At 44.0% G+C, this 23,680-nt stretch overlaps 1 protein-coding gene across 2 annotated transcripts in view; it reads left to right on the forward strand.

Annotated features, from left to right (window-relative positions):
• Window positions 1-23,680, forward strand: part of kif26ab (kinesin family member 26Ab) — a 69,457-nt gene that overhangs the window by 36,932 nt on the left and 8,845 nt on the right. The window contains exons 1-7 of one of the 2 annotated variants that reach the window (XM_061062803.1): window positions 12,061-13,178; window positions 15,487-15,670; window positions 18,631-18,843; window positions 19,916-20,009; window positions 21,332-21,594; window positions 22,427-22,610; window positions 23,408-23,567. In XM_061062803.1, the coding sequence (XP_060918786.1) occupies window positions 13,162-13,178; window positions 15,487-15,670; window positions 18,631-18,843; window positions 19,916-20,009; window positions 21,332-21,594; window positions 22,427-22,610; window positions 23,408-23,567 (1,115 nt within the window). In that variant the 5' untranslated portion in view covers window positions 12,061-13,161. Of the gene's footprint in view, window positions 1-12,060; window positions 13,179-15,486; window positions 15,671-18,630; window positions 18,844-19,915; window positions 20,010-21,331; window positions 21,595-22,426; window positions 22,611-23,407; window positions 23,568-23,680 lie in introns of those variants that run through there. The other variant, XM_061062802.1, reaches the window with a different exon arrangement.

The following is a 23,680-nucleotide window of genomic DNA, read 5'->3' on the forward strand; positions in this document are numbered from 1 at the left end:
CTCCTGAGACACCAATAGACTGGACTCAGACTTAAAGCGGATCAGGAGGGATTTTTTTTTTTTTAGAGGAATCTGGTTTGAGTGCTTGGTCAGTACCGACACTTGGCCCAGATTATCTGGAAATGTAAAGACTTTAGAAAACACATCTCAAGCTTCATGAATGGCTTGCAGACTCATTAAAGCTGTCTTACAATTTCAAAGTGTTCATAATGTAGGAATTGAAGTGTTGATGATTCAGTTTTCAGTAAAACATTCTTGCCTTGAGGCAAACGTTAGCAAGTACTCTACTGATGAGAGTAAACACAGGTACAATCTCACCTTCACTTCTTGCTGAAGAGTTGAACCATCGTTGACCGTGTCTCGTAAAAAAGTTCTCAGTGGGTCTTGTTATGCTCTCTTCTTTTGTTTTGCTTTTCTAACTGCTTTACCTTAATGTCACCTGAAATAAAACACCACAGTGAGAATAGACCTGCTTCGACTAATAGCTTCTACTGAGTCATCGGCCACTACTGGTCGTGTGCTAATGTTTGAGATGGGCACTGTGAAGTTTTTCCTTGTATGCATGATGCAACCACTTTTACGAGTTAGGATATAAAGATCCAGTAGTCAGAGCTCAGCCAAAGTCATTGAGGATTCTGGGGCATCACAGACTTTAAAGGTGGCACACATGCTGGCAGGCGGTGCTGTAGCACGGCACGGGCAGGGTGGACAGCTGTTTGCTGGAATGCAGCCCTGGAGGAGTGTCAGGAGGAAGTGTTTTTTTATGGCCGTCCATCGCCGCCCTGCAGCTGCTGCCCAGGTGAGTGTTTATGCCGTAATGACTGTCTTTGTGCAGAAGGAATCCTCCTGTAATTGTGGCAGGAGGGCCATTTAGCCTCTGTTCTCCTGCACACACAAGACCCTGCAACACTCACGCTGCCCTTCATGCCCAAGGCTGCTCTGAGTAACCATAGAAACAAGTCGTTAGCTTGTGGGAATCAAATGCCACTGATTTTTCTTTCAAAGGTAAGGATTGGAATCAGGAAGTGGAAATAGCCCTCTCTACTCCACTGGACTCTAATTTAGTCAAGTGGAGGAACAGGCGTGTGTTTAATAATGAGTCATGTTTGTTGCAAATTGGAAGCACTGCAGGATCACAAGTGCTTGCTCTGAATTACACAAGTTTGGTGTCTTGCTGAAGTTTATTGTCCAATCAGGATAAGTTCAAAGATTCCAGTCTGACCTTTTTGGCTTATAAGAAGCCGTTTACGCTTCCATGTGTTGCCGGGGAAATACAGATTTTCTCGGGAACAGACAAAGCAGGACTGGGCTGTGTTTGATTGGCAGTGCTGGGATTGACAGATGAGATCTAGCTAGTAGGCAGGACAGATTATGTAGAGCAGCGGGATCTACTTGCCACAGTGGATCTGGCCCACATGGCAGATGGATAAATATACAGAGTGGGATGGTGGCTCCCTGGGATGAATGTGCTTGTAAGTGTTGTCATTCAGAAAGCGTGCTCGGGCTGATGCTGCATTCTGACAGAATCAGAAGCAGGAGGTATGTACCTGTGGAGAAGAATATTGGATTCACCACCATGGGAGTCAAGTAAGTTCTTTTGCACACAAACAACATTGAGCTCCCTTGGAATTTGAAACTCTTGTTGTGTTGTACGTGGAACCAAATGTTTGTTTCTGTTTTTGCATTTGACTTTTTCCCATTGCATCTCTCTCTCTCTCTCTCTCTCTCACTCTCTCTCTCTCTCTCTCTCTCTCTCTCTCTCTCTCTCTCTCTCTCTCTATCCTATCTTTCTCTGCATTGCTTTTTCTTTTCCACTCGTGTGGAATGTGCAGTTTTGTGCATGCCGAGTTGGACTGTCTGCTCCCTGGAGGTGAGAGGCTAATGGTTTTGTTGTCAAGCCGCAGCGAGATGGATTCCTCCACCAGAGCAAGAGTGTGAGCAGAATGTATAGCATGACAGAAAACATATTGCTGAGATGCCGGCTCTGTGTTGAGGAAACAGCCACAGTGGAGCAGAAATGTTAATACTACCTCTACCTCCAGAGCCTGACAAATGAGAATTGATTCATATCAATCTGTTGAATGCGAGCAACACATGCCCAGGGCGGTGAATAGCTCATCAGAACTATTGAGTGGGTGGGTGCTGGGATGGTTGAGCTGCTCTGTGGTATTTCGTCTTTGTTTACTGTTGGATAAAACACCAGCTGGCATTTCTCTGCCATAATCAGGCTGATGGGACTAATGGCTGCCTTGGTTCAGCAGCAGACACAGTGGCAGCACCAGCTGAGGCCAAGAAGGAGCTGCAGCCTGTAGATAAGCACAGGTGTGAATTAATCCAAGGCATGTCAGGCACCGTCAAGGTTGAGGTGTTGATGGAGATCCAAACCTGGCCTTGCAGCCTCAGGGATCTTCAGCAGGTAGATACATCCTGCTGCCCTCATACACCTTCAAATCCACCGACAGCCTTTCTTTGACTCACAATCCTCCACGATTCTCACAAAAATGACAGTATTGTTCTCTGATGTACACATATCAAAAACAAACCTTTTCTGTGTTAAACCCTGCCTGTCCAGACAGTCTGAATGGCTCTGACATAGTGCATGCTGCACAAGCTGAATATTGCATGAGGAACTCTTGTTTGGATTCTGAGAGTTGCCCTCTACATAATCGGTTTTTGTGAAGAATTTCCTGCACAGCTGAAGACGCGCTCTTGCTGTCGCTGATTCCCTCGCCTCTTTCCGGATGTCTGTCTCCTCCTCGGGATATGATAACATGGTGGGATAGTGCTGCACCCCCCCCCCCCCCCGCAGCTACCAGAGTGACAGGCAGTGAAGAATATCTTGTGCCTGTCATCATGAATGGGGAACAGCTCCAGTGATAGAGCAAAAGCTGAGAGTTTGTCACAGCCTGAACGAGGAATAACCCACTGCCCTTTTCCCCCCGATCCCCCAAATAAATCCCTGAGTCAGGAAGTCTGTCTGGCCCACTCACATAGTCTGCAGGGGGCGGACAGAGGGGGGGGGGCCGACAAACAAAGAGCTGAAGCGCTGACTCAAGCTTGTGCACTCGCCCCTGGGTCCACGTGTACTAAGCCCTGCGGGGAGAGAGGAAAGCACTGCTGTCCACTCATGACAGATTCCTTTCACAAGTAGAGAAATGAGAGGATATGGGGCGCAGACCTCAGTCCTGTAGGCTTGACACCTAACATAGTGCTGCCTTTGTCTCCCAGTGAGTTTGTAAGGATGATAAAAAGGCCAGGTTGTGTGCAACTAGTTGAGTGTAGGCAGGAGAGGTCAAACCTTTTAGCATCAATCTATTTCCAGCTCTGTTTGCCTGCCCACATACAACATTCCCTTAATGGACAACTGCTCTGATAGTTGCCCACAGGGCTCTATGATCAGTGCGTTAGTGTTTAGTTATATCATGCTCAACTTTGCTCTCCCCCCTCCTGTTGAATGAATATTATGCACCGTGCCTATGCTAGCTGAGGGATGCCATCTAAACCTCTTTAGTGTTCCTCAGTGAAAGGTGTCATACAAATGGAGTCTATTATCTGTGTCATTACTACCACAGTCACTTTTGTGTTGTATTGAGGCACGGTGTGGAAGTATTAGTAATAAAAAAAGAGTGAATTGCAATAGCTGGTGGCAGTGAATATGCATTAAGGAATTTTACGACTGACTGTGTATGGCTGCAGAATAGAGCTTGTGGCCTCTGCTCCCACGAGCTGCCTTTATGTCTTACAATACAGAGAAACAAAGATGGCTCCTGGAGGGGCTTCTCAGGCGTCACTGAGCCTCAGCATTGCCTTCTAGTCACCATGAATAACTAAAAGCTGCTTAATCAGTGATAGATGGTTGATTTCCCCAAACACTAGGGCTTTATCCTTTGCAGGAACCTACGCATGCAGCACCCCAATCCTTCTGATTGTCAATAGGATGGACCCAGCTTTTACAGATGAAGCTCGGATTACCACTGAGAATAAGGCCATTGTCAGGGCCAGTGTTTTGGAGTTAACCTCATCAACCAAAGCTCCAACTGTTAGAACATTTCACCATCAAATACTGCCTTTTTGTTACTTGTCTGCTGGCAAACCAAGGCATTATGGGACTAATATAGGGGAACTATTGCGTGATTTGCAGGACAAGCTTTTAATGATAAGTCTTATCATGGGATTACTCCAACATACAGTAGTATGGTCATCCAGCATTGAAACACATTAGGGGATCAGCAGAATAGTTCAACTTTAAATGTTGTTTTATGATATGGAAGCAAGCAGAAATGACAATGATTTGTCCGATTTCCTGCATTTATAGGACTTACAGATCGGAGGAAAAAGGTCAATAGTGCTTCTAGTGAACATTTCAATTCATATTTGCACAACAATGTAGCTCTTAGATGGTTATTACAAAGTATTAAGACCTGTGTTGTATGATATTCTATTTTCAACCTTTTCATGTCCAGTATTTAGTCAAGTTGAGGCAAACAGCTGTATCAAACTAAAAGTAGCAAGGAGGATTCATCTTCTCTGGATTTCTGTTTCTGTGTCTTGAATGGGGAGGATTATTGCCTGTAATCGGTTCACGACCCAGCACGTGAGAGCCAGCTGCCGTGTGTTAAAAATCCCATTATCCCCGTACGCTCTATGTGGCCCAGTGAGTGAGGCTGAGTATGTTTCTACGGTTGACTTTTATGAGTGTGTGATACAGGATAAACTGCTTAACTTGGAATAATGCGGTTGTAGTCGCTAATGTCTTCGTCGCTGTTCCAAGGAAACACATTTCGCCATGCTGTGAGATTAGTGTTCCTTTTACTCCATACATCTGTGACAAATAATAGTCTCTAACTTCCATCTGAAGAAATGTCACTTAATGCTCTACACCCAGATCTAGAGATGTCATGATACCATTCCTTCCCAATGCAGATTCCTATTCCTAAAAATGACTGTTGATCGTAAGTATCCCCGAGTGATAAAGAAAATGTACAATATGAAATTAACCTCCCCATTCTTGACACTTGATTACTAATCCCTAATTGAGGTGGTAGGATTGCTGTTTTAGTTGTTTGGCATGACTGACTCCACTTCAGGAAATCATGCTGAGTAACCTCAAGCAAGTCAAGTTAACACCGGCTGCTCAGCATTGTGGGAGTTGCAGACTAAATATTTAATTTCTGTAGGTCTGGCTCGCTCATAATGTGCACAACTCCCGCAAACGTACAGTAATATTAACAATGCCCCCATGCGTGTCACACTCAAAATGTTTTCACGGATCAGGGCAGGCTAGTCTGAGTCTGTTCCATTTGAGCTAGCTGTGCACTGTTCTACTATGTTCTTATACTGTCATATATAATATATTTTATCGCTTTGTAATCTTGTGTTTTGGAGACAGAAAATGTATTTTAAGTTGTAGTAATAAATTGCAGTATTGACTAGTGTACTCGCAAATACATGACACTGCATTTTAGGCAGTAACTGAAGCATTTCCTATATTTGAAATCATATTGTAACAAGATCATGACTCTCTCTCTGACATTACAGCTCATTTCAACTGTCTTGGACCCCCCTCTACTTTTTTTTTTTCTAGGTTTCCCATTGATTTGAATTTAGATGAAAGATTAAGAAACACATGTATGCGTCCCCTCCCCCCTGTGTTTTGTCTCTATGGACAGAGCACTGATGAATCACTCACAAATGTTCTCCTCAGCCTGCGGGCCTGTTTGTTGTGATAGCCTCTGTGTGGAGAAGTGCAAATAAATAGTCGCTAGGTGTCTTACTCCGGCAGCGAGTGATTAATGAAGAAGAGAAGTGGAGCACTCAGTATTCTGGCTTTCTTCCTCCTTGACTGTCCATAACACACTCATCATTCTCTAAAGTTATTCTTCATTCTGATCTGATGTTATGTATAAATCCCAAAGGACATCGTTTTTAATCAAAGAGGTATGGCATGTTACTGAAAGCACAGATTTGTCTCTTGTTAATCAAATAACCTGTCTCAACTGTGTACTAAACTGATTTCTGAGACGGAAAAAAGAGAGTGCCAAGATTTCTCTTTCTTCGCTTTCCCTGTGCAGGACAGCCTTCCTGAGCTTTTCAAGGGAAGACGTGGGTGGGATGGTGGGTGAATGGAAGTTCAGCATGTGCGTTCAGGGCGGGAAGTTATCCCAAGATTCTCCTCCGCCTGGGAGAGGAGTGTAGCAGAATACCTGAAGCAGTGTTTGAGGTACAGCGTGAAAATGCCCTGGAAGAGATGAAAGCAGCTGCTCATCTCTGTCAGCAATGCCAGGAGAGCGAAGTCTACCGTCTGCAGAGTGTGGAACAACATGTCTTCATTATCATCTGTCACCCATCAGCTGAGGAGGGAATTTTTCTTCCCGAGACTTTTTTTCTGCCCCAAACAAATTTGATATTATAAAGCCGAGCAATTTCTACCCTCACATCCAAAGCTGCAGTTTACTTGAAGCCTCTTCGGGTTTCCCTTAGACTTCCATTTCAGGTATGTCCAATTCTTTCCTCTTGGGGTCTAAAAGTGGCCTCTTTATCTCATTGACTTACAAATGGGTCCTGCAGAGCTAATATCCTCTGCTTTCTTCACCACTCCATGGCCTTATGTTCGGGCTTCTTTAGGCCAAATTAGCGAGATGTGATCCTGAATGCTAGCAGAACAATAAAATGAACTGAAGGTAGAATTATAGCGCCTGACTTTTACTCCTAAATTTCCTTCATTTGCTTGTCTTAAGCCCCCTTTAAGCCCCTAATTTAGCAGTAAGGCTTTGTTGCCTTTCAGCATGGGGATGGGGGAATTAGTGGGTGTTGGGTGTTTGGAGACGGAATGCTTTATGGGCAGAGTATGAAACAAAAAAGCACCGGATGTCAGTGTTACCACCAGAAGGGTTTGTCACACACTCTTTTCTGCAACTCAAAAATCACTCCTCCATTATTAAGAGTTTAACATGTCCTTCGGGAATCTTTTCGTCCTGAGTCTTTTCTTCTTGATGATGCCCAGAGGCACAGAAGATAAACCTGCTTAGTGTAGTTTCTTTGATATTTTAAAACACCATCTTCTACCTCTGTGTTGCTACAAGCTAGTTCTTAAATCTACTGTTGCTGATCACACTGCAGCACCCAACCAGGCTTTCTTGAATATTGATGAGTTTTTTTTTCACTTTTTGATGCCAACTGTTCCATTTATTCTTGGCCGACTGGGGATTCCCATCTCTGGGAATAAAGCAATCCCAAGCTGGCAGTGGCACATCCCCAAAGATCATTTTTTCCTGTTTCTTTCTCGGGCAGAAAATGATTTACCTCTTCATGGACAGCGCCTCGCTGGCACAGAGCCAAGGCCCACTGCTCGAAGAGAGGACTCTGCTTAACACCCCTGCATCCCCCCCTCTTTCTCTCTGCCTCTCCTCCTCTTCCCTCTTACTGACTGTATTTTGAAACTCTTTCTTCCATATTCCGTGTTTTGATTGCCACCATTTCCTCATGCACCGCTTTCTTCCCTGTTCCCCACTTGCACTCTTTTCTTTCTTCCCCTGTGCTTCAAACAATCCCATGTCATTCAAGCTATTCTCCAGAGGATGCCCTAATTCCCCCGTTTTCCACGTCAGTTGACACACCATTTCAAGAGACTTTTGAGGAGACCATGACGAAACCGTTTTACAAACCCCAGATAAAATGTAGAGTTTTATTTACGGAAAGCTTTGAGTGTCTTATTGCTTTGACTGGAGAAATCTTTTAATCTTCTTAATGACACAAATATGACAAATCAGTTGCATAAGGAGACTAGAATAGAAAGAATAGTTCTTTTCAGGGGGATATTTTCTTTTCTATGACAGTTCATTGTGTTCACAGGTGTTACATGAATGCATTTGGCCTTTGCTAATTGGCTGAGGATTGGTGCAGGAGAGATGTGCAGCCTTGGGCTGTCAGCAGTCAGAACACAAATGATGCCCCATTTGGTATTTTGTGTCCAAGGCTGACACACTGACAAACAAAAGGCTTGTTGAACACCTTGTTGGAACAAAGAGACTTTCTTAAAGGTCCAATATGTCTGGAACATGCCAGTCAGGATATTGCTCAGCTAACAGGACATCATGCTCATTGCTGTGTGATTTAGCCGAGATCTGTTTCATCTATTTCTGTGGATTTATAGGAAGTGTATAAATCCTAGCCTGGAGGTGTTTGGGCCACTTCCTGCAAACTGCTGTTGTGTTAACCGACACAGGAGAGACAAGCTCTACCCTCGCTCTACCATTAAAACAGGCAAGCGGGAAAGGAAACATCCTGGCAGTCAGTCTAAAGCTTCAAAGCTTTGGCTTGATAAGATTCAACGGACAGACAGATAAGCCTGTTGGTTCTCTCTTCCATTTTAATGCACCAGATGAAGGAAAAGGGAAAAAAACATTTTTCTAAATGACTGGAAATATCTGGATTTCTCTTGATAGTAATCTGAATTTTAAGATAACCACAGTGCAAGCAGGAGATTTCTGTTCCTGTATCTCTGAGGCTGAGCTTTTTAGTAGCTCCAGTGTGGTTAAAACTGCACATATTTGTTAATATGTTATTTGTTGAAGCACTTTCAATAATTTCAGGATGTTGCACTCTGGAGTATAGGTTGTTTTGGGTGATTTAGGATAATGGAAAGGAAGTGAGAAAAACAAAATTAATGTTTATACCAGTTGTCCTTGATTGCAGGGGGTGGGCTTCAGGAGACACACTAAACCTCAGCGCCACACAGGATGCTTGGATCATCTTTTACAAACATTCACCTTCTCTATGTTTCTTTCCCCATGTGCCCAATACTCTCTCTCTCAGGTGACCAGAATTCACATGTTTCATTGGTTATTTTAAGAGTTGACCCTATGTGGAAGCCCTTAGCTTTACTCATTGAGGTAATACATATATATTTATACATGGGTGGCTTTAGATCTTGGGGATGCTGACACTTTCAGCTGACAGTGTTTGACCTATTTAGATACAGCTACAATGGTTCAAAAGAGGTTTATTGGGTGGAAGCATTTCTTATGCACTTAATCATCAACATCCTGGCTTCGCTAGTAAATATTGTCTGGGTGGGCCTTCATGATGCCAGAGCTCATTGGCAGAGTATGAACTCATCTCCCCCTGAATCTGTGTGTGTTTGAGAAGTGATGTCATGCTTGCTTAATCACCACTGAAGCTGAGCAGCGGCTTGGTCAGGCTGTGAACAACCTGGGGCCACAGCTTTGAGGCCAGCACAGAGATTCAGATTTGTTTTAATCCAGAACAAATTTGTCAAAGAGCAAACCATGCAGAAACTTAACTGTGGAGGCTAATTATTAGTCTGCTGCTCTTGCTCTAACTTAACCAAGTCTGTATGTCTTTAAGAGTTGAGCTCAGCGGGTAGATTTATGTTATCCCCCGACACCTTTGGGGCAGACGGCTGTTTGATCGTGTCAAGGGCAGCCCATCAATAAGACAGTGTGTACTGATTTTAGCTCTAGGGGGCTTTCAGATTGATTTTCTTATGACTCAAAAACATAGCACCTTACCTGATAAACCAACACACATTGAGCCCAATCAATCCCCACCATCTGCTGATTTGGCATTTTGGACACCAGCAACCTAACAACAAGGTTTTTATGCACCTAGTTACAATAGAAATATCTCACGAATGCCTTTAAATTATGAATGTCTCTGTGTGACTCATTGTGCTATAGTCATTATCATTGCATGGTATTGAGGCTGGCTGGAGTTTTCTCATCCCCATTCATGAAGAGCTTCGCTAGAAAAGCTAATCAGCAGCAGTGTGAGGCAGACTCACTGTAGGGGGTTAAAGCAGTCTGATATCAGCTTCACTGATCTGATTCCTGCGTGAATGGCCAGTTCAGCCTTATCTTGGCTGTGGAAAGAGAGAAATAGTAGAATCACAGTAAGGAACTGTCAAGGATGGTAAATGTGGCCAACATGGTAATTAGCCGCAGAGAGAGGCTACCTGAAGATCCGTATAGCTGGCCTGGGGAACAGACACAATTTTGCACAAACAAGCTAATGGGCGTGGCAGCTAATGACTTTGCTGGGCGGGGGAATTTCTCCTGTTAATTTGGCAAAGTTTGAAAAGAGGGTTGGAGCGATTATTGACAGAAAGCCAACGCATTTCAAAGCATCAGGAAGACACAGCTTCCCCTCTCTCTCGCTCTCTCTCTGTGTCATTGACCTCTCCTCCTCCTTCACTGTCACTAGGGGTGAAATCTAGATGTCCTTTCCCGAACAAAAGACACAAAGAGACCTTTTATTTTAAATGACTCTTGATTTTACATCTATCTCACTTTGCCTCATTTATATATATTACAATCATTATCTGTTCCTGCGGTCTGTTCATGAGGAGACAGTGATGGAGCTGAAAGGCTATCAGGTAAGTTTCAACTGCGACTTGTCCCTATAATTACGTCATTTAGATGTATTGCACTTGAAACCACAATGAGAGCTTCTAACAATGACTGCTTGCGCTAATGTCCACATTTATTTTGTCTAGGGCCCGACCGATATGGAATTTTTGTGGCCGATATCAGTATTAGGGAGAGAAATAATCTGATACCTATATATCGGCCGATATCTTTCTTAGATCTATGTTCGATCTGTAGGGATAGATAGATATCGATACACATGGTTGATCCTCAAATGCTGTTATCATACACATGTGGAAAAGATATATAATGAAGATAGGATGGTCACTCAACTGGAAAGTAAAGTTTTACAAAGTCTATGGTTTCAACAGTCTGCTTTCTTTTGTCAAATGATTTTGTTGGTGCTTTATACTGACTTTTTCAAGATACATCTTCTTTAGGATAGGATAGGATAGGATAATACTTCATTGATCCCCAGAGGGGAAATTCGGCCGTTACAGCAGCACAGACATGAAAGCTCAAAAATACACATTAAACACAATAGATAAGATAAATAAAAAAATAAATAAAAAAATATAATCCTCAAATGAAGAAACATGGATAATTTATATGTTGCCACTCTTTATTATCCTTTTAAATAAAAAAAATCTATACAGAATGATGTACTTAGACAAAGTAGAGACAAATGGTACATAAATGTAAAATGTGTGTAGGCAGATTAACCATACCCCCCCTACCCCACACACACACCAATAAGTCAGTGCTACAGTTGGGGCCCCCGCAGTCTAAAAGGTCTGGACACACCTCTGTTCAGCAGCTTATGCTCTCTAAAAGAAGCCCACCTCAGTTGAACATATCCGGACACATGGCAGAAAAGCAGAGGTAGGCGTGCTGTGGCAACGATGAAGGTAAAGGTTATGTGATACATCAAAGTGCTTCATTACTGTGCTCCACTCACCAAATGGGTAGGCAGCAGTGGGTTTTATTTTATGCATTTTTTATTTTGGCCTCAAAATGTAATCCAGCAGAGTTCATAGAAGGGGCACTGTGTCAGAAGGAGAGAGGCAGAGAGAGCTTGCTGTGTGTTTGTGCTGAATGTACTTTCATCTGGAAAGTCTCACACCCACTCTGTCTGCTGATATGTTGTAGTAGGCACTCTGCAGCCAAAGCAGCAGCATTTCAAAAGAGACTGGATGGTCGGGGGCTGAGAGGGCTTACTGGTAAATTGGCTACCGGGGGAATACAGGGTACTCTCACCCCAGTGCTCGCCCACTCACATGCTTTCATTCCCTTTTTTACCCTTGACCATTGACTGACTTCACTCTCCTCACTGGCCAGCATAAATCTGCCTTTCTAAGACGTCATCTGTTCATTGTCCGTCCTCTCTCTCTCGCCCTCCCTCGCTTTCACTCCTTTTTTTAATCTCTCAGTTTTCCAATTGAGTCAGAGCATCGCTCATTCAGGCAATCCATCTCTCTACGCTTAAGTATATCCTCCTTGTCTAAGTGTCACTCCTTATGATTAATAACACTCTCATTCATCTGGCTAATTACATCCTTTAACAAAGGCAAGAATACCGACGTGCACACATACACTCTCTGGCTCATGCATTCATGCACTGTAGGCATACTAACCAAATCTGTTTGAAGTGTGGGACCCTAAAAGAAGAGAAGGCTCCTGTATGCATTAAGTATTCATTTGACGTGTGGTGGGGTGCATGCATGGGTGTGTGTGTGCTGGGGTTTGTAAGAGGCTGTGTGTGTGTGTGTATGTGTATGTGTGTGTTAGAGACACAGAGGAAAGGAGAGTACTCGCAATTTGCGCCGCGAGCAGCCAGCAATCGAGCGCTGACACCTCGTCTGGCAGTCGGAGGAAAAAGGGGCTGGGCTGAGGAGAGAGAGAGAGAGAGAGAGAGAGAGCGAGAGAGGAGGGAGTTTTGTGTGCATGTGTGAGAAAGGGAGAAAGGCAGGCAGAGAGAGAGAGAGACAGCAGGACATCTGCCAGCATTTCTCCGATAGCAGGAGAACTGAGAGGCGGAACAGGAGTAGGGATTCTCCTCATTCTCAGTCACCCAAGGAAATCTTGCAGTCCGGCCAGGCGTGATTTTACTCCCCTCCTCCTGCTAGAAGGAGCAGAGACTCTGGGAAGGACCTGGGCATCTGGACCTGCAGAAACACCCCAGTGGATTTACTGAATGAGAGATTCAGCCTGTGGGATGTATGTGCAGAATTGGATGTTAGAGAAAGCATGGAAAACTGAGTTAAAGAACAAGCTTCTGCGGGGTTTTTTTACATCTTTGAACTGACTCTGAACTTTTTCTTGTGAGGAGGCATGGAAAGAGTAAGAGGTGAGATAGCGGCAAATGAAAAAAGGAGGTGCCCCCTGTCCTTCTGAACTCCTCCCTAAGCATCTTTCTGGACTACCCTCACTGTGAATTTAATGCTTTTTCTGCAGGGAACTTGACCGCCCACCTCTACCTGTCTCCCATTTTTAGTACTACAACGCCCACGCCTCCACCTCCCCCACTCTGTTCCCCCTCTGGCCACTCAGCTTCTCACAAACCTCGGTGAAATCAAGTGGAACCTCGATGATTGTGATCGCAGCAAAAAGGACCCCTGTGTCCCAACTAGCAAGTCGCCCCGCCTCGCTCTTTTATTGGCGACTTTGCCATTATTTCACTTTTGCGAGTAATGGAGAACAGTGACAACACAGACATGGAACTCAAAGTTGAACTACATCAGTTGTCTGTTCTTTGACTACTACAATTAGCCAGATAATGGATTGGAAAGAGTTGTAAGTACAGCTGCATTTTCTTCCTTGTGCATGTTGAAGCAAACCTTTGACTCAGTTTGTTCAAAGTATCTAAACTATGTGAGTATTTTGCAAACTTATTCTGGTGAATTTCAGATGTTTTACATTTCTGTGTGCAAATGTTCTGCTTTGAGCTTTCAAACCAAATGGTGCAGGGAAACATCTTCATTAGCATAGGGATTGAGAGTGAACAGGTGGACAAGCTGTTGTGGGCGAAGAAAATCTGAGCCTCTTCCTAACCGCCCATTTTCCCTCCAATGATCATAGAGTTGCGAAGAGAACGAGAGATAAAGAAGGAGGGAGGGGAGAGAAAGTGACAAGCAATTAATTTCCCTGTGTACTTGTGGGTGAGGCGGAAAAAAAAACAGCAATCTCATCCCTTTTTTCTCACCTTCCATTGAAGAGCACATGTGCACCAATCGTCATTGTGCAGTTTGAATTAAACCTCAAGGTTACATGCTTGGCTTTAGATTGTGAGCGCAATAATAAATCAGTCTGGTGCTCTAACTATCCTTCATGGTTACTCCTGATCTTTGATTTATTTCTTTGCTGAAGGAGAAAAGAGACAGAATGAGTAAAAAAAAAAAAAAAAAGAGGAAGTGAGGACCAGAAACAGAGAGACAGGATGCATCTATCTTGAATGAATGTGCTGCGGATACCTCTCATACACACATGTAGTCACACACAGCCACGTGTACTTAAGTGTAGTTTCCCCTTTCTTTCCCTCCATCTCACATTTATCTATTCCATCTCATTTTTTCTCTCTGTCACATGATGCGTCTCGCATGCTATCACACATAGGCAGCTCCCCAGGGAGAGCCTTCTCCTGTAGCCTTCTTGGATGCAATAATTATTCCATCAGCCGGCAGTGTGTCTCCTGATTGTGCTCTTGGGCTGTCGCTGCAGGGGGGCGTACAGTGGAGAGGGGAGTGTTGGAGGGGAGAAGGAGAGGGTGGCTGGATGTCAGGAATGGGGAGGGTGGGTTGTGTTTTTTGGCCGTAGCCTATTCAGTCCTGTCCGGAGGAGCTCAAAGCCGGACTAATGAGCTCAGCCTGGCGTGTTAGGAAATCACTGCTCACAAGGACGCACATGGATCTGATCTTTTCCGCTCTATCTTACGCATGCTCTGCTAATTTTGCTTCCAACTACTCTGCAGATTTCTCATCTTTCTCTCTCACTCGAATGTTCTTTCCTAAATGTTGACAACCAACCTCTTTGTCCTCCCTGTGTGACTACTTTGTTCAAAACCATTTGAGTGCATTTTAATTTCCTTTGAGTATTACTTTCCTCCCCCTGACCTTGAATTTCCAGCTGAGATATGGCGTTAGCTGATCTGGGGCGATGTGATGCCCTCCCTGGAACCACTCTAAGTCTGGCCTGATTCCCTGTGGATCATGCAGAGATATCAGTACCGCCTTTTGAGTTGCGGGAGTTCAGATGGAAGAGAGTGCATGCGCCTGACTCAGTTGGCCCTGTGACCGGTTTATGTCTCCTCTGCATTGGCTCTTCAAGACAAGAAGCCAGAATGACAGTGGATTTTAATTAGAGGACTGTCAAAAAGCTTGATTGAGTTACAGCAGAGGGTTGTGCAAAGCAGAAACAGAAGCTTGTCTAATGTAAACGATCAAATATCCCGACATATAGGGTTAACTTACTCTGTCATCAGTCTTTAACCTTGGCAAGATAGACATAACTATATCCCAGAGGGCAGCGTCGGAGCAGAACTCGCCTGTCATGGTTGTGACAGTTGTTTGATTTTTGATCAAGATAAATGTGAGCATTCACTTTGCCTTCCTGCTTTGACAGCCTAGATTTAGTCTCTGAAAGCAGGGAGGCTCTCTGGTTATCACTTATCCTGTAGTTTTGTAGATTCAGTAGGAAAAGAAAATCAAGGTGCAAGAGAACTGTGCCAGCTCCAGGTAAAGTGGAGGGCTGAGGCATTATCTTTCTTGGTAGGGGACTGTGAGTTGGAAGAAAAGCAGTTTTAGAGTGGGAAATTGTCTGGGGGGTAATGGCACAGTGTAGCTCTCCTGCTGACTTGTATTACTCTGAGAAACTAAAAGGAGCTTGTTGACCTTTATTTTGTAGTTTCAGCATCTGATTTTTAAAAGCCTTGCAGCTCACGCCTTGAAAAAATGTCATGCTAGACATTTAAAATCAATAACCTTTTCTTGGGTACCACCACCCAGGGTGAAAAGCTCACCTGAGCAAAAAAAAAAAAAAAACTTGCTAATGTGTGAACTTTGTGAAATGGTTGTTTACCTTTAATCTTTTTTTCTCCTGTTTTCAGGGCAGCTCAGAAGCTGAACCTCTCCTCCAAGCGGAAGAAGCACCAGCCCTCACTGCTCCACCCACAGGAGCCCTCCATTTACCCAACCAACTTCAGCGGCATCCTGCAAGTCTCGCCACCCCCTGCCCCGCCATGCTTGCTACGAGCTGTGTCCAAAGTTAAAGAGAACCCGGGGATGGGGAAGGTGAGATGAAATCTTTATGAGCATACACAAAGCACTCAATTCTATCAGACTCTTTTCATGTAAGCTCTTATAACCCCTACCCCACACAAACAAATACACAAACAAAGAGACACACAGACCCCAATTAGAAGGGGAGAATGCAGGGTGGCGACAAACTGGTCCACAGGCAGCGTGCCGTCTGGTCCAGTCCAAGCAGATGTAGTCTGATAAGCCTGCAGGAATGTCATGAATTCACTCAGTTTGTGAGAGGCCAGCGTCCCTGTCTCTGAATGCAGAAAGACAGAGAAAACTATAATTCACAAATCTGCGCTCATGTTAACAGCGGGATGTCTAATGACATTTTAGGTGCAGGGCGTGATGATGAAAGTCAGGCAGTCATTAAACAAAGCTGCACAAACACATCGCTCTTCCTCTGTGGTTTATTGGAGTATTGTTTGTCTTAGCCAGCGTCCTCTATTTATGGAGCAGAAGAAGTCCCCCAACAAGATCCCACCTGGATAGGAAGTGCTTGGATCTGTTGCCAGGTATCAGGAGTGCTGAGAGTATGTACATATTGTTAATCCCCTTATAAAAAAAAGGGTGACATTAACAAGCCTCCACAAGCCAACACCTGAAGTTTACAGTACATTTTATTTATAGCTGAATCACAACAGTAGCTATCTCAGGGGACTTAACATAAAGAGGAGGTCTTGCACTCTTTGTTATTATTTCAAAAGACCCAATATGATTCCACTAAAGTTGGCAACAGTTGCAAGGGAAAAAAAATAGCTTTTAACAGGTAGAAACCTGGAGAAGAACCAGACTCAAAGGTGGACAGCAATCTGCCGAGACAAAACGAGAGAAATGGATAAAGATAAGTAAGCATACACATAGCAACACCTTGAACAGATACTCACAGTAGTAATGCGACATTTGGAAAGTAGAGAAATATGACTAATAGTGATAACACCATTAACAATCATAGTAATGATAATATGACTGTTCAGAACAACAATGCGTTTTCCTTGTTTCTTTGTCGCTGTGTCTCTTTTGCTTGTGGAATCACAGCTGCCATTATTTAAAAGTGGCCTGCCTGGTTTCCACCTTCCCTGCATCGGTTTCATATTAATTTATCCTAAGACTTAAGTGAATGTCTTGTTTTCATCAACCGTATGTGGGTCACATCCACCACTCCACTTTTGACCTAGAGACAGTTCTCTCAGCCACAGACAGCGGAGTGGATGGAGGAATGCCAGGCCACACTAATGGGTTTTACGGAGGGATCAAGGGACAGAGAAACAGGGGCCATTAGCACGGACTCTGAGGTGTGAAAATACTCTAGCCAATCCTCTGTAGCCTCCAGTGTCTGATCCCTGCCAACATAAATAAAACTGAGACATTAGCTCGCCTGGTAGCCTCTTGTTTGGTAGACGAAGCCTTAGCAGTCCTATGTTGGAAGCCTAGTTTAAATGTCACAGCAAATGTAAATTACTCAACATATGCACATGTCAGTCACCATAATGGCCCCTTGCAGAGTCTAAACAGAGTTCACACTTGGCCTGCAGAATGCAAAGATGGATTCACTCACTGAAATATAGGGATTTCTACTGGCATTGTTTCTGAGGGCTGGTGTCTGGATATGTAGCAATATTTATGAGCTAAGAATGGGCCTTTTGTGTCGGCATGATGACAGAGGGGAGTCCCAGGCTGAGTGAAACAGTCAAAAAGGGACGGAGGTTCGCTTTATTTTAAGGGTTTTGTTTCAATGCCTGGGAGGCATCGCAGGTGCTTTTCTAAGCAGCTTTGAATGGCTCAGGATTGAGTTCCCTTTCTCATATACAGTATGATATAGAAAGTGTTCAGTTGATATAATGCTAGGCGTAACACTAAACACAGAGGGAGCCGACAGGGGCTGCTATACATATCCCAAGAGCCGTTTATGTCTCCTGTCAGTTGGAGATATATTTCCACACACTGCCTTTGGAGATATAGTTCTGATGTATTTCTGACCATCACAATGTAAGGCAGAACAGAGTTGTCGGAATTTCAAAAGCATATCAGGTTTGTGCCTGATATGCACAAACATGATCACACTTGCACACAAAAAACACACACAATACATCTACTGTATTTAGCCAGGTAGAGGAGAGAATGGTGTAATCTCTTTGTTATGTTTATAATATGGTGCTATAAAATAAAACCTGCAGAACTGACCTCACTTCTGTAACCACATTGATTATGTTAGACATGCACAGGCTTGTGGAAGTAGTGCCAAATCAACACCTTAAGATGTGAGCCGTCATGATGTTTTGTGTACCGTGCTGGCACAGTGAACTCTACCGTGAGCTGTGGAATGTGTTAAAACTCCATTTATGTCAATCCCCGGAATGCAACAGGGTGGGTTTGGAGCTGCCATTTTCCAGGCAACAGATGAGAAGGAGGAAAATAGTGTAGGTGGGATAAGAGGGGGGCCATATGCTCCTTCACTCCCATGCTGGCGAGCGGCTCCTGGTCCAGAAAAAAAGAAAAAAAAGAACCCCGCCTGAGGGATAATCCCTCAGCGTGGCGCTTCACATATTAATTTCCACCATTTTCTGCTGAGATTTTCAATACACACCTTGCTGCCTTTAGCTGACACCATTATGCGATGTGTTGACCCATTGGGTTTGCCAGTCGATGTGAGACTGAGAGTTTCCATGGTAACCTTCAATGTCTATCATCTCTAACAAAGTGGACGTGATACAAATGCACAAAGTGGTGCCATTCCCTCCATATGGATCCTAACCTACAATCCCAATGGCGGGTAAAGGATTTGAAGTGTCTCTGTATTCTTTTTTCTCCGTGCAAATATTGTCATTTACACTCTCACGTCCCTCTCTTAGTCTGTCTGATCAGTTTATTTCTGATTTGTGTTATTTCTCAATTCTAATCAACCCTTTCTTATCCTTTTGTTTCCTTCTTGGTCGCCCCTGGCGGTTCAGGTAAAAGTGATGATGCGTATCTGTCCGTCTGTGGAGACTGCGGACTCCTCAGAGTCTCAGTCCTTCTTGAAAGTGGACAGCAGGAAGAAGCAGCTGACCCTCTACGACCCCGCCTCCAGCCCACACTCCGGTTCAGGACACAGGAGATCTGCCACCGTGGCGGTCCCAAAGATATTCGCATTCGATGCTGTTTTTACCCAGGATGCCTCACAAGTAAGGAGCCAGCAGGGCATGTGCTTGTGTGTGTGTGTGTGCGTGTGTGTGTATGTATATGTTTTTTTTAAGGTGTCATGTGGGAATTCAGCCTCTCAAGGGCAAAGGGACATCTTTATGCTGTGCAGGGTGTGGCCAGAGGCTTAGAGGAAAAATGCCTGTCTTGGGTCAGGGGGCATTCTTACCAGTGTGAGCCTAACAGCTGGGCCTTTTAAGCCCCCTTGGGGAATGATTTGAATCCACTCCAGTTATATCTAACCTCTCCTTTCATAGAAGAGCTATATGTAACCTCAGCCCACTGCAGCCCACAGCAGGCATACCCACAGAGATCAAAGACAAAGGTCAGAAACATGTTTACTTTATGTTGACTCTGGAGAATGCCAGTTTTGCTCTCTGCACAGCTTAAAACAAACACTAATGCATAAAATGGAGTGATTATATATGTCAATCACTGCAAATTCTAAAAAAGTGTAAGGTCAAGTTTTTTTTTGCATTTCCCCATGGTGCAGTAAACAATAAATAGCAATGAGGGCAGAGAATGTTGTCATCACTGGTGTTCAGCGTTCCAGTAGCAGTGAGAGCCTCAGATCTTCTATCATACCACCTACTTTGAGCAAGTATTTTCTTAAGTAAGCTGCTGATAGCTGGAGTCTAAATGTTGCTGCTGCAGAGCTGAGGCCAGGGCTGTTAGATTGCGCCGTTGGGACAGCACTGCTGGTGGCTAACAGCAAGCTGTTCTGCTGTTAGAGGCCTTGTTTGCTGTGTGATGTATGGGGAAGGGGCCTCTGCTGCAGAAGCCTGGCCCCAGAGGACCCATGCTGAAACAGATTGCAAAAATGAGCCACACATTGCAGCACACAAACACACATACTCCTGAGTGATGAAAAATCCTGAAAACATTAATGGGATTTGGTGGAACAAATGCGGAATACCTCCAAATAGCTGTTTAGTTCATAGAATAACTGTTGGGATACGGTGTTCTCAGTATGCCTGTTTTTCTTGACATTATTTCTTTGGTGTGACTGAATTGTAAATTAACTGTGAGGGGGATGTCTCTGTGTTTTTCCCGCAGGCTGAGGTGTGCTCAGGGACAGTAGCCGAGGTCATCCAGTCTGTGGTGAACGGTGCAGACGGCTGCATCTTCTGCTTCGGCCAAGTGAAGCTCGGTAAGCTCCTCCGCTGGCAAGAGATTAGAGAAAAGTCATTGTTAGCCAAAGAAAATTTTCGTTGCTCTTTGTTAGCTACACTTGATGTACAACAATTGGCTTAGCTGTGCACTGGGATGAGTCAAGGAATGGGAGACTTGAGGATAGGAACGGGTAGTGAGTCTGGGGTGGGGGCAAGGGGTGAAAAGTGCTGCATCCAGCTTCAGGGCTCAGTCTGTAATTAAAATCTTAGTAATTGGACTGGCCGTTACTCTTAGGCTGCAGGCTTGCTCTCATCAGACTCCTGCTTCCACTACCTGTAATACGCCACAGATTGAAGCTTCTGGAATGGGTCCTTGGATTAGTTCTTTTGAATTGGCATGTAGTGGATAATACTTTTAATGCCCTGCATCAAACATTATACATGTTTTCATTAGCAGTTGTTTAACACGATAACCCCCAGAAGGTATCCACTGTCAGTGTAGTACCATACAACACAATATGATGTGATACGATGTGTTACGATACGACAGGATACAATATGGTATGGTACAGTACAACAGGACATAATACAATACGACAGGATAAGATCCAATATGATATGACTGGATAAGGTATATAGAAAAAGATACAATATGGTATGACCTGTTACAATATAAGGGAGGATACAATATCATAAGTTGTGTGACACTTTATTTCCGTGGCTAAATAGTCTTGGCCTCAATGCCGCATACATTTAGCTGTCTTCACAACAGTCCTCATGTCAACAAGGCAAAGCAAGTTTATTTATAATGCAGATTTCAGCAACAAGGCAACTCAAAGTGCTTCACACAGGACACCAAAAGCATCATGACAAAGGGAAATAGAAACAAACCATTAGCAATCACAGAGAAAAATAAACTGAAAATATGTTTAAACAGTTCAATCCAAAAGAAATAAAGAAATATGACATAAAGCAAAAATAAGAAATTCAAGTACAGCATATATAAATGACCTTAAATTTGGGATGTAATGATGTTATTTGCTCTGTGAGCCTTCCATTTTTTTAACGTGTTCTAGTGCTCTGGAGTCCTGACTTCAGAGTCGTACTTAAACAGAGCAGCACAGAGCAAAGACAACTACAAACAACATATATTGCACATTACCCTTTCTGCACATGTTCACATAATACACAACAATGATAACTGTAAGAAATAACACCATGAAGCCACTCCTTTGTCAACTTCCACCCACTCCAAACAGCTTTCTGAAAAAAGTCACTTAAGGTGAAAATTACTGTGAGTGTACCTTGCTTGCACACAAAGCCATTTCCATCCCCCTCTCTCTCTTTCACACATCCCCAGGCAAGACATACACCATGATTGGCAAAGACACCTCCACTCAAAGCCTCGGCATTGTGCCCTGTGCCATTTCCTGGCTCTTCAAGCTCATCAACGAGCGAAAGGAGAAGACTGGCACGCGCTTCTCTGTCCGAGTGTCTGCGGTGGAAATCTTCGGGAAGGATGAGGAGCTGAAGGACTTGTTGTCTGAGGTGTCAACAGGCAGTCTGCAGGAGGGCCAATCCCCAGGAATCCACCTGAGGGAGGATCCCATCTGTGGCACTCAGGTGAGAAGAAATTTCACCTCCTGCACTTTTCCTTTGTTCCCTGATCCTTTCATTCACTCTGCGGGTTATTCAGTATTAGTCTGTGTGAGTATTGATCTCTGGCTGTCTGTGATCTACCTCTTCCTCTACAAAAGATTTAGACTTTTTTATGTGAGTGTATGTGTGTTTTTATCTCCCAGGACTTCCCACTCTATCTTTCCTGCCTTCTGAAATCCTTTGCTTTATATTTCCACCAAAGCCAACTGTGGTATTGATGGCTTTTTTCTTACCTTTGTATTGACTCTCCTGTCAGCATCCATCAGCATCTATTACCGGTATGTTAGCGCTGGCCCTCTGCAGCACAATGGGACTGCTATTGGGGGATGGTGGAGGACTGTAGGTTTGATGGCGCTCACAGGTGTTGCTGTCAGATGTTTTTTTTGGGGAGGGGGTCTGTATGGACTTCAAAGGCTGTGTGAAGCTTCAGCTTTCTCTTCTTCTCAGCAGCCACACGTGGGCTCTCTTCATGATTACCCCCCTCCGCCACTGCCTTCTCTTCTTCCTCTTCCTCCTCCTCTCCTTCTGTCTCATACCACCACCATCATCACATCCATAGCGAGGGGAAGTGCCCTTGCCTCCTGCTCAACTATTACCTCTCCTAATCCCCCTCCCTGTGTGTGCATATCTGCTCTTTTAATTGCCCCCGAGACCCAATCTAATGGGCTAGAAATGTGTGCCGAGGTCCAATTAGCTCGCTCCCCAGTATCCTTTCGACATCTATCCTCTTTCTAAAGCACTATGTGGTCTTTGCCCACCCTAACCCCTTCCTCTGTCTCTTCCTTCCCCTCTGCAGCTTCAGAATCAGAGCGAGCTCCGTGCCCCGACGGCCGAGAAAGCCGCCTTCTTCCTGGATGCCGCCATTGCTGCGCGCAGCACTAGTAGGCCGAATGTGGATGAGGAGGAGAGACGCAACTCCCACATGCTGTTCACGCTACACATTTACCAGTACCGTATGGAGAAGAGCGGCAAGGGAGGAAGTTAGTACCATCAATTTACTTTACAGAAAATTCTTTAGCAGTGTATCAACAAGTGGCCCCCTCACATGTGTGCAATACCTAATACCTATTTTGCTATTTGTTTCTGAACTTATACACATTTAAAAGCATGTCATTTTTAACAGAAGTATAACTAGAGTTTAACTTTTTTTAAATATTACCCCTCCTCTCCACATTATGACCAATGACGAGTTGTTGTTTTTTTGTTGTGGCAGAAAATTGTGCTCAATGTCTAAATTTTACATCAGGCTAGTCCCATATTTCCAATGTTTATGGATGAATTGTTTGTTGCCTTTAAAAAAAGACATGTTTTTGTATGCATGCATTATTTTTTGTTGGAAATGGTGATTTGACGCCGTCCTGACAGGAGTTTAATGTTTTGTTGCTGCTTTTTTCAATAGCATCAGTCCCAGAATAACGATGTGTAGCCGTGTGATTGTTAAGATGACAGCCAATTCCCCTTCCGCCGCATTTGTAATCATCAGAAATGGATTGTTGTGTCGTGACGTGTCTGATTTTCAGTGAATTCTTTTCTTTATTTTAACGTGTCTAACCAACTGAGCATTCTTTTTGCCCTAAATTACACATCTGGTGGGAGTTCACCAGTTTGAATGACTTCACTGTGGGAATCTTACTCATAAATAAATCAGTGCCCTGTCTAGTCTTGGCTGAGCCATGCCACTCCTGTCATCATGGCACTGTGCATGAGGAAGTGACCTCAGAGAGGGAGTGTCTGTGCAGCTCTCACCTGGTTTCTTCTTCTTCTGTGGTTGGCACAGTGTCAGGCGGACGGAGCAGGCTGCACCTCATCGACCTGGGGAGTTGTGAGAAGGTCCTGAGTAAGAGCAGAGACGGAGGGGGAGGCTTGTGTTTATCCCTGAATGCTCTGGGGAACGTCATCATGGCGTTAGCAAATGGAGCCAAACATGTACCTTACAGGTAAGAAAACTACAGCTAGATGAACATTCTCTTATACTGTTTAATAAGTTGTATTTGTTTCAGGCAAGTTGCTACATGTCTTCGGTATTATAATTTTCAGTGTGACTGTTTAT

This window comes from Labrus mixtus, chromosome 18 (genome assembly GCF_963584025.1).
Source record: "Labrus mixtus chromosome 18, fLabMix1.1, whole genome shotgun sequence".
Classification (NCBI taxonomy): Eukaryota; Metazoa; Chordata; class Actinopteri; order Labriformes; family Labridae; genus Labrus; species Labrus mixtus.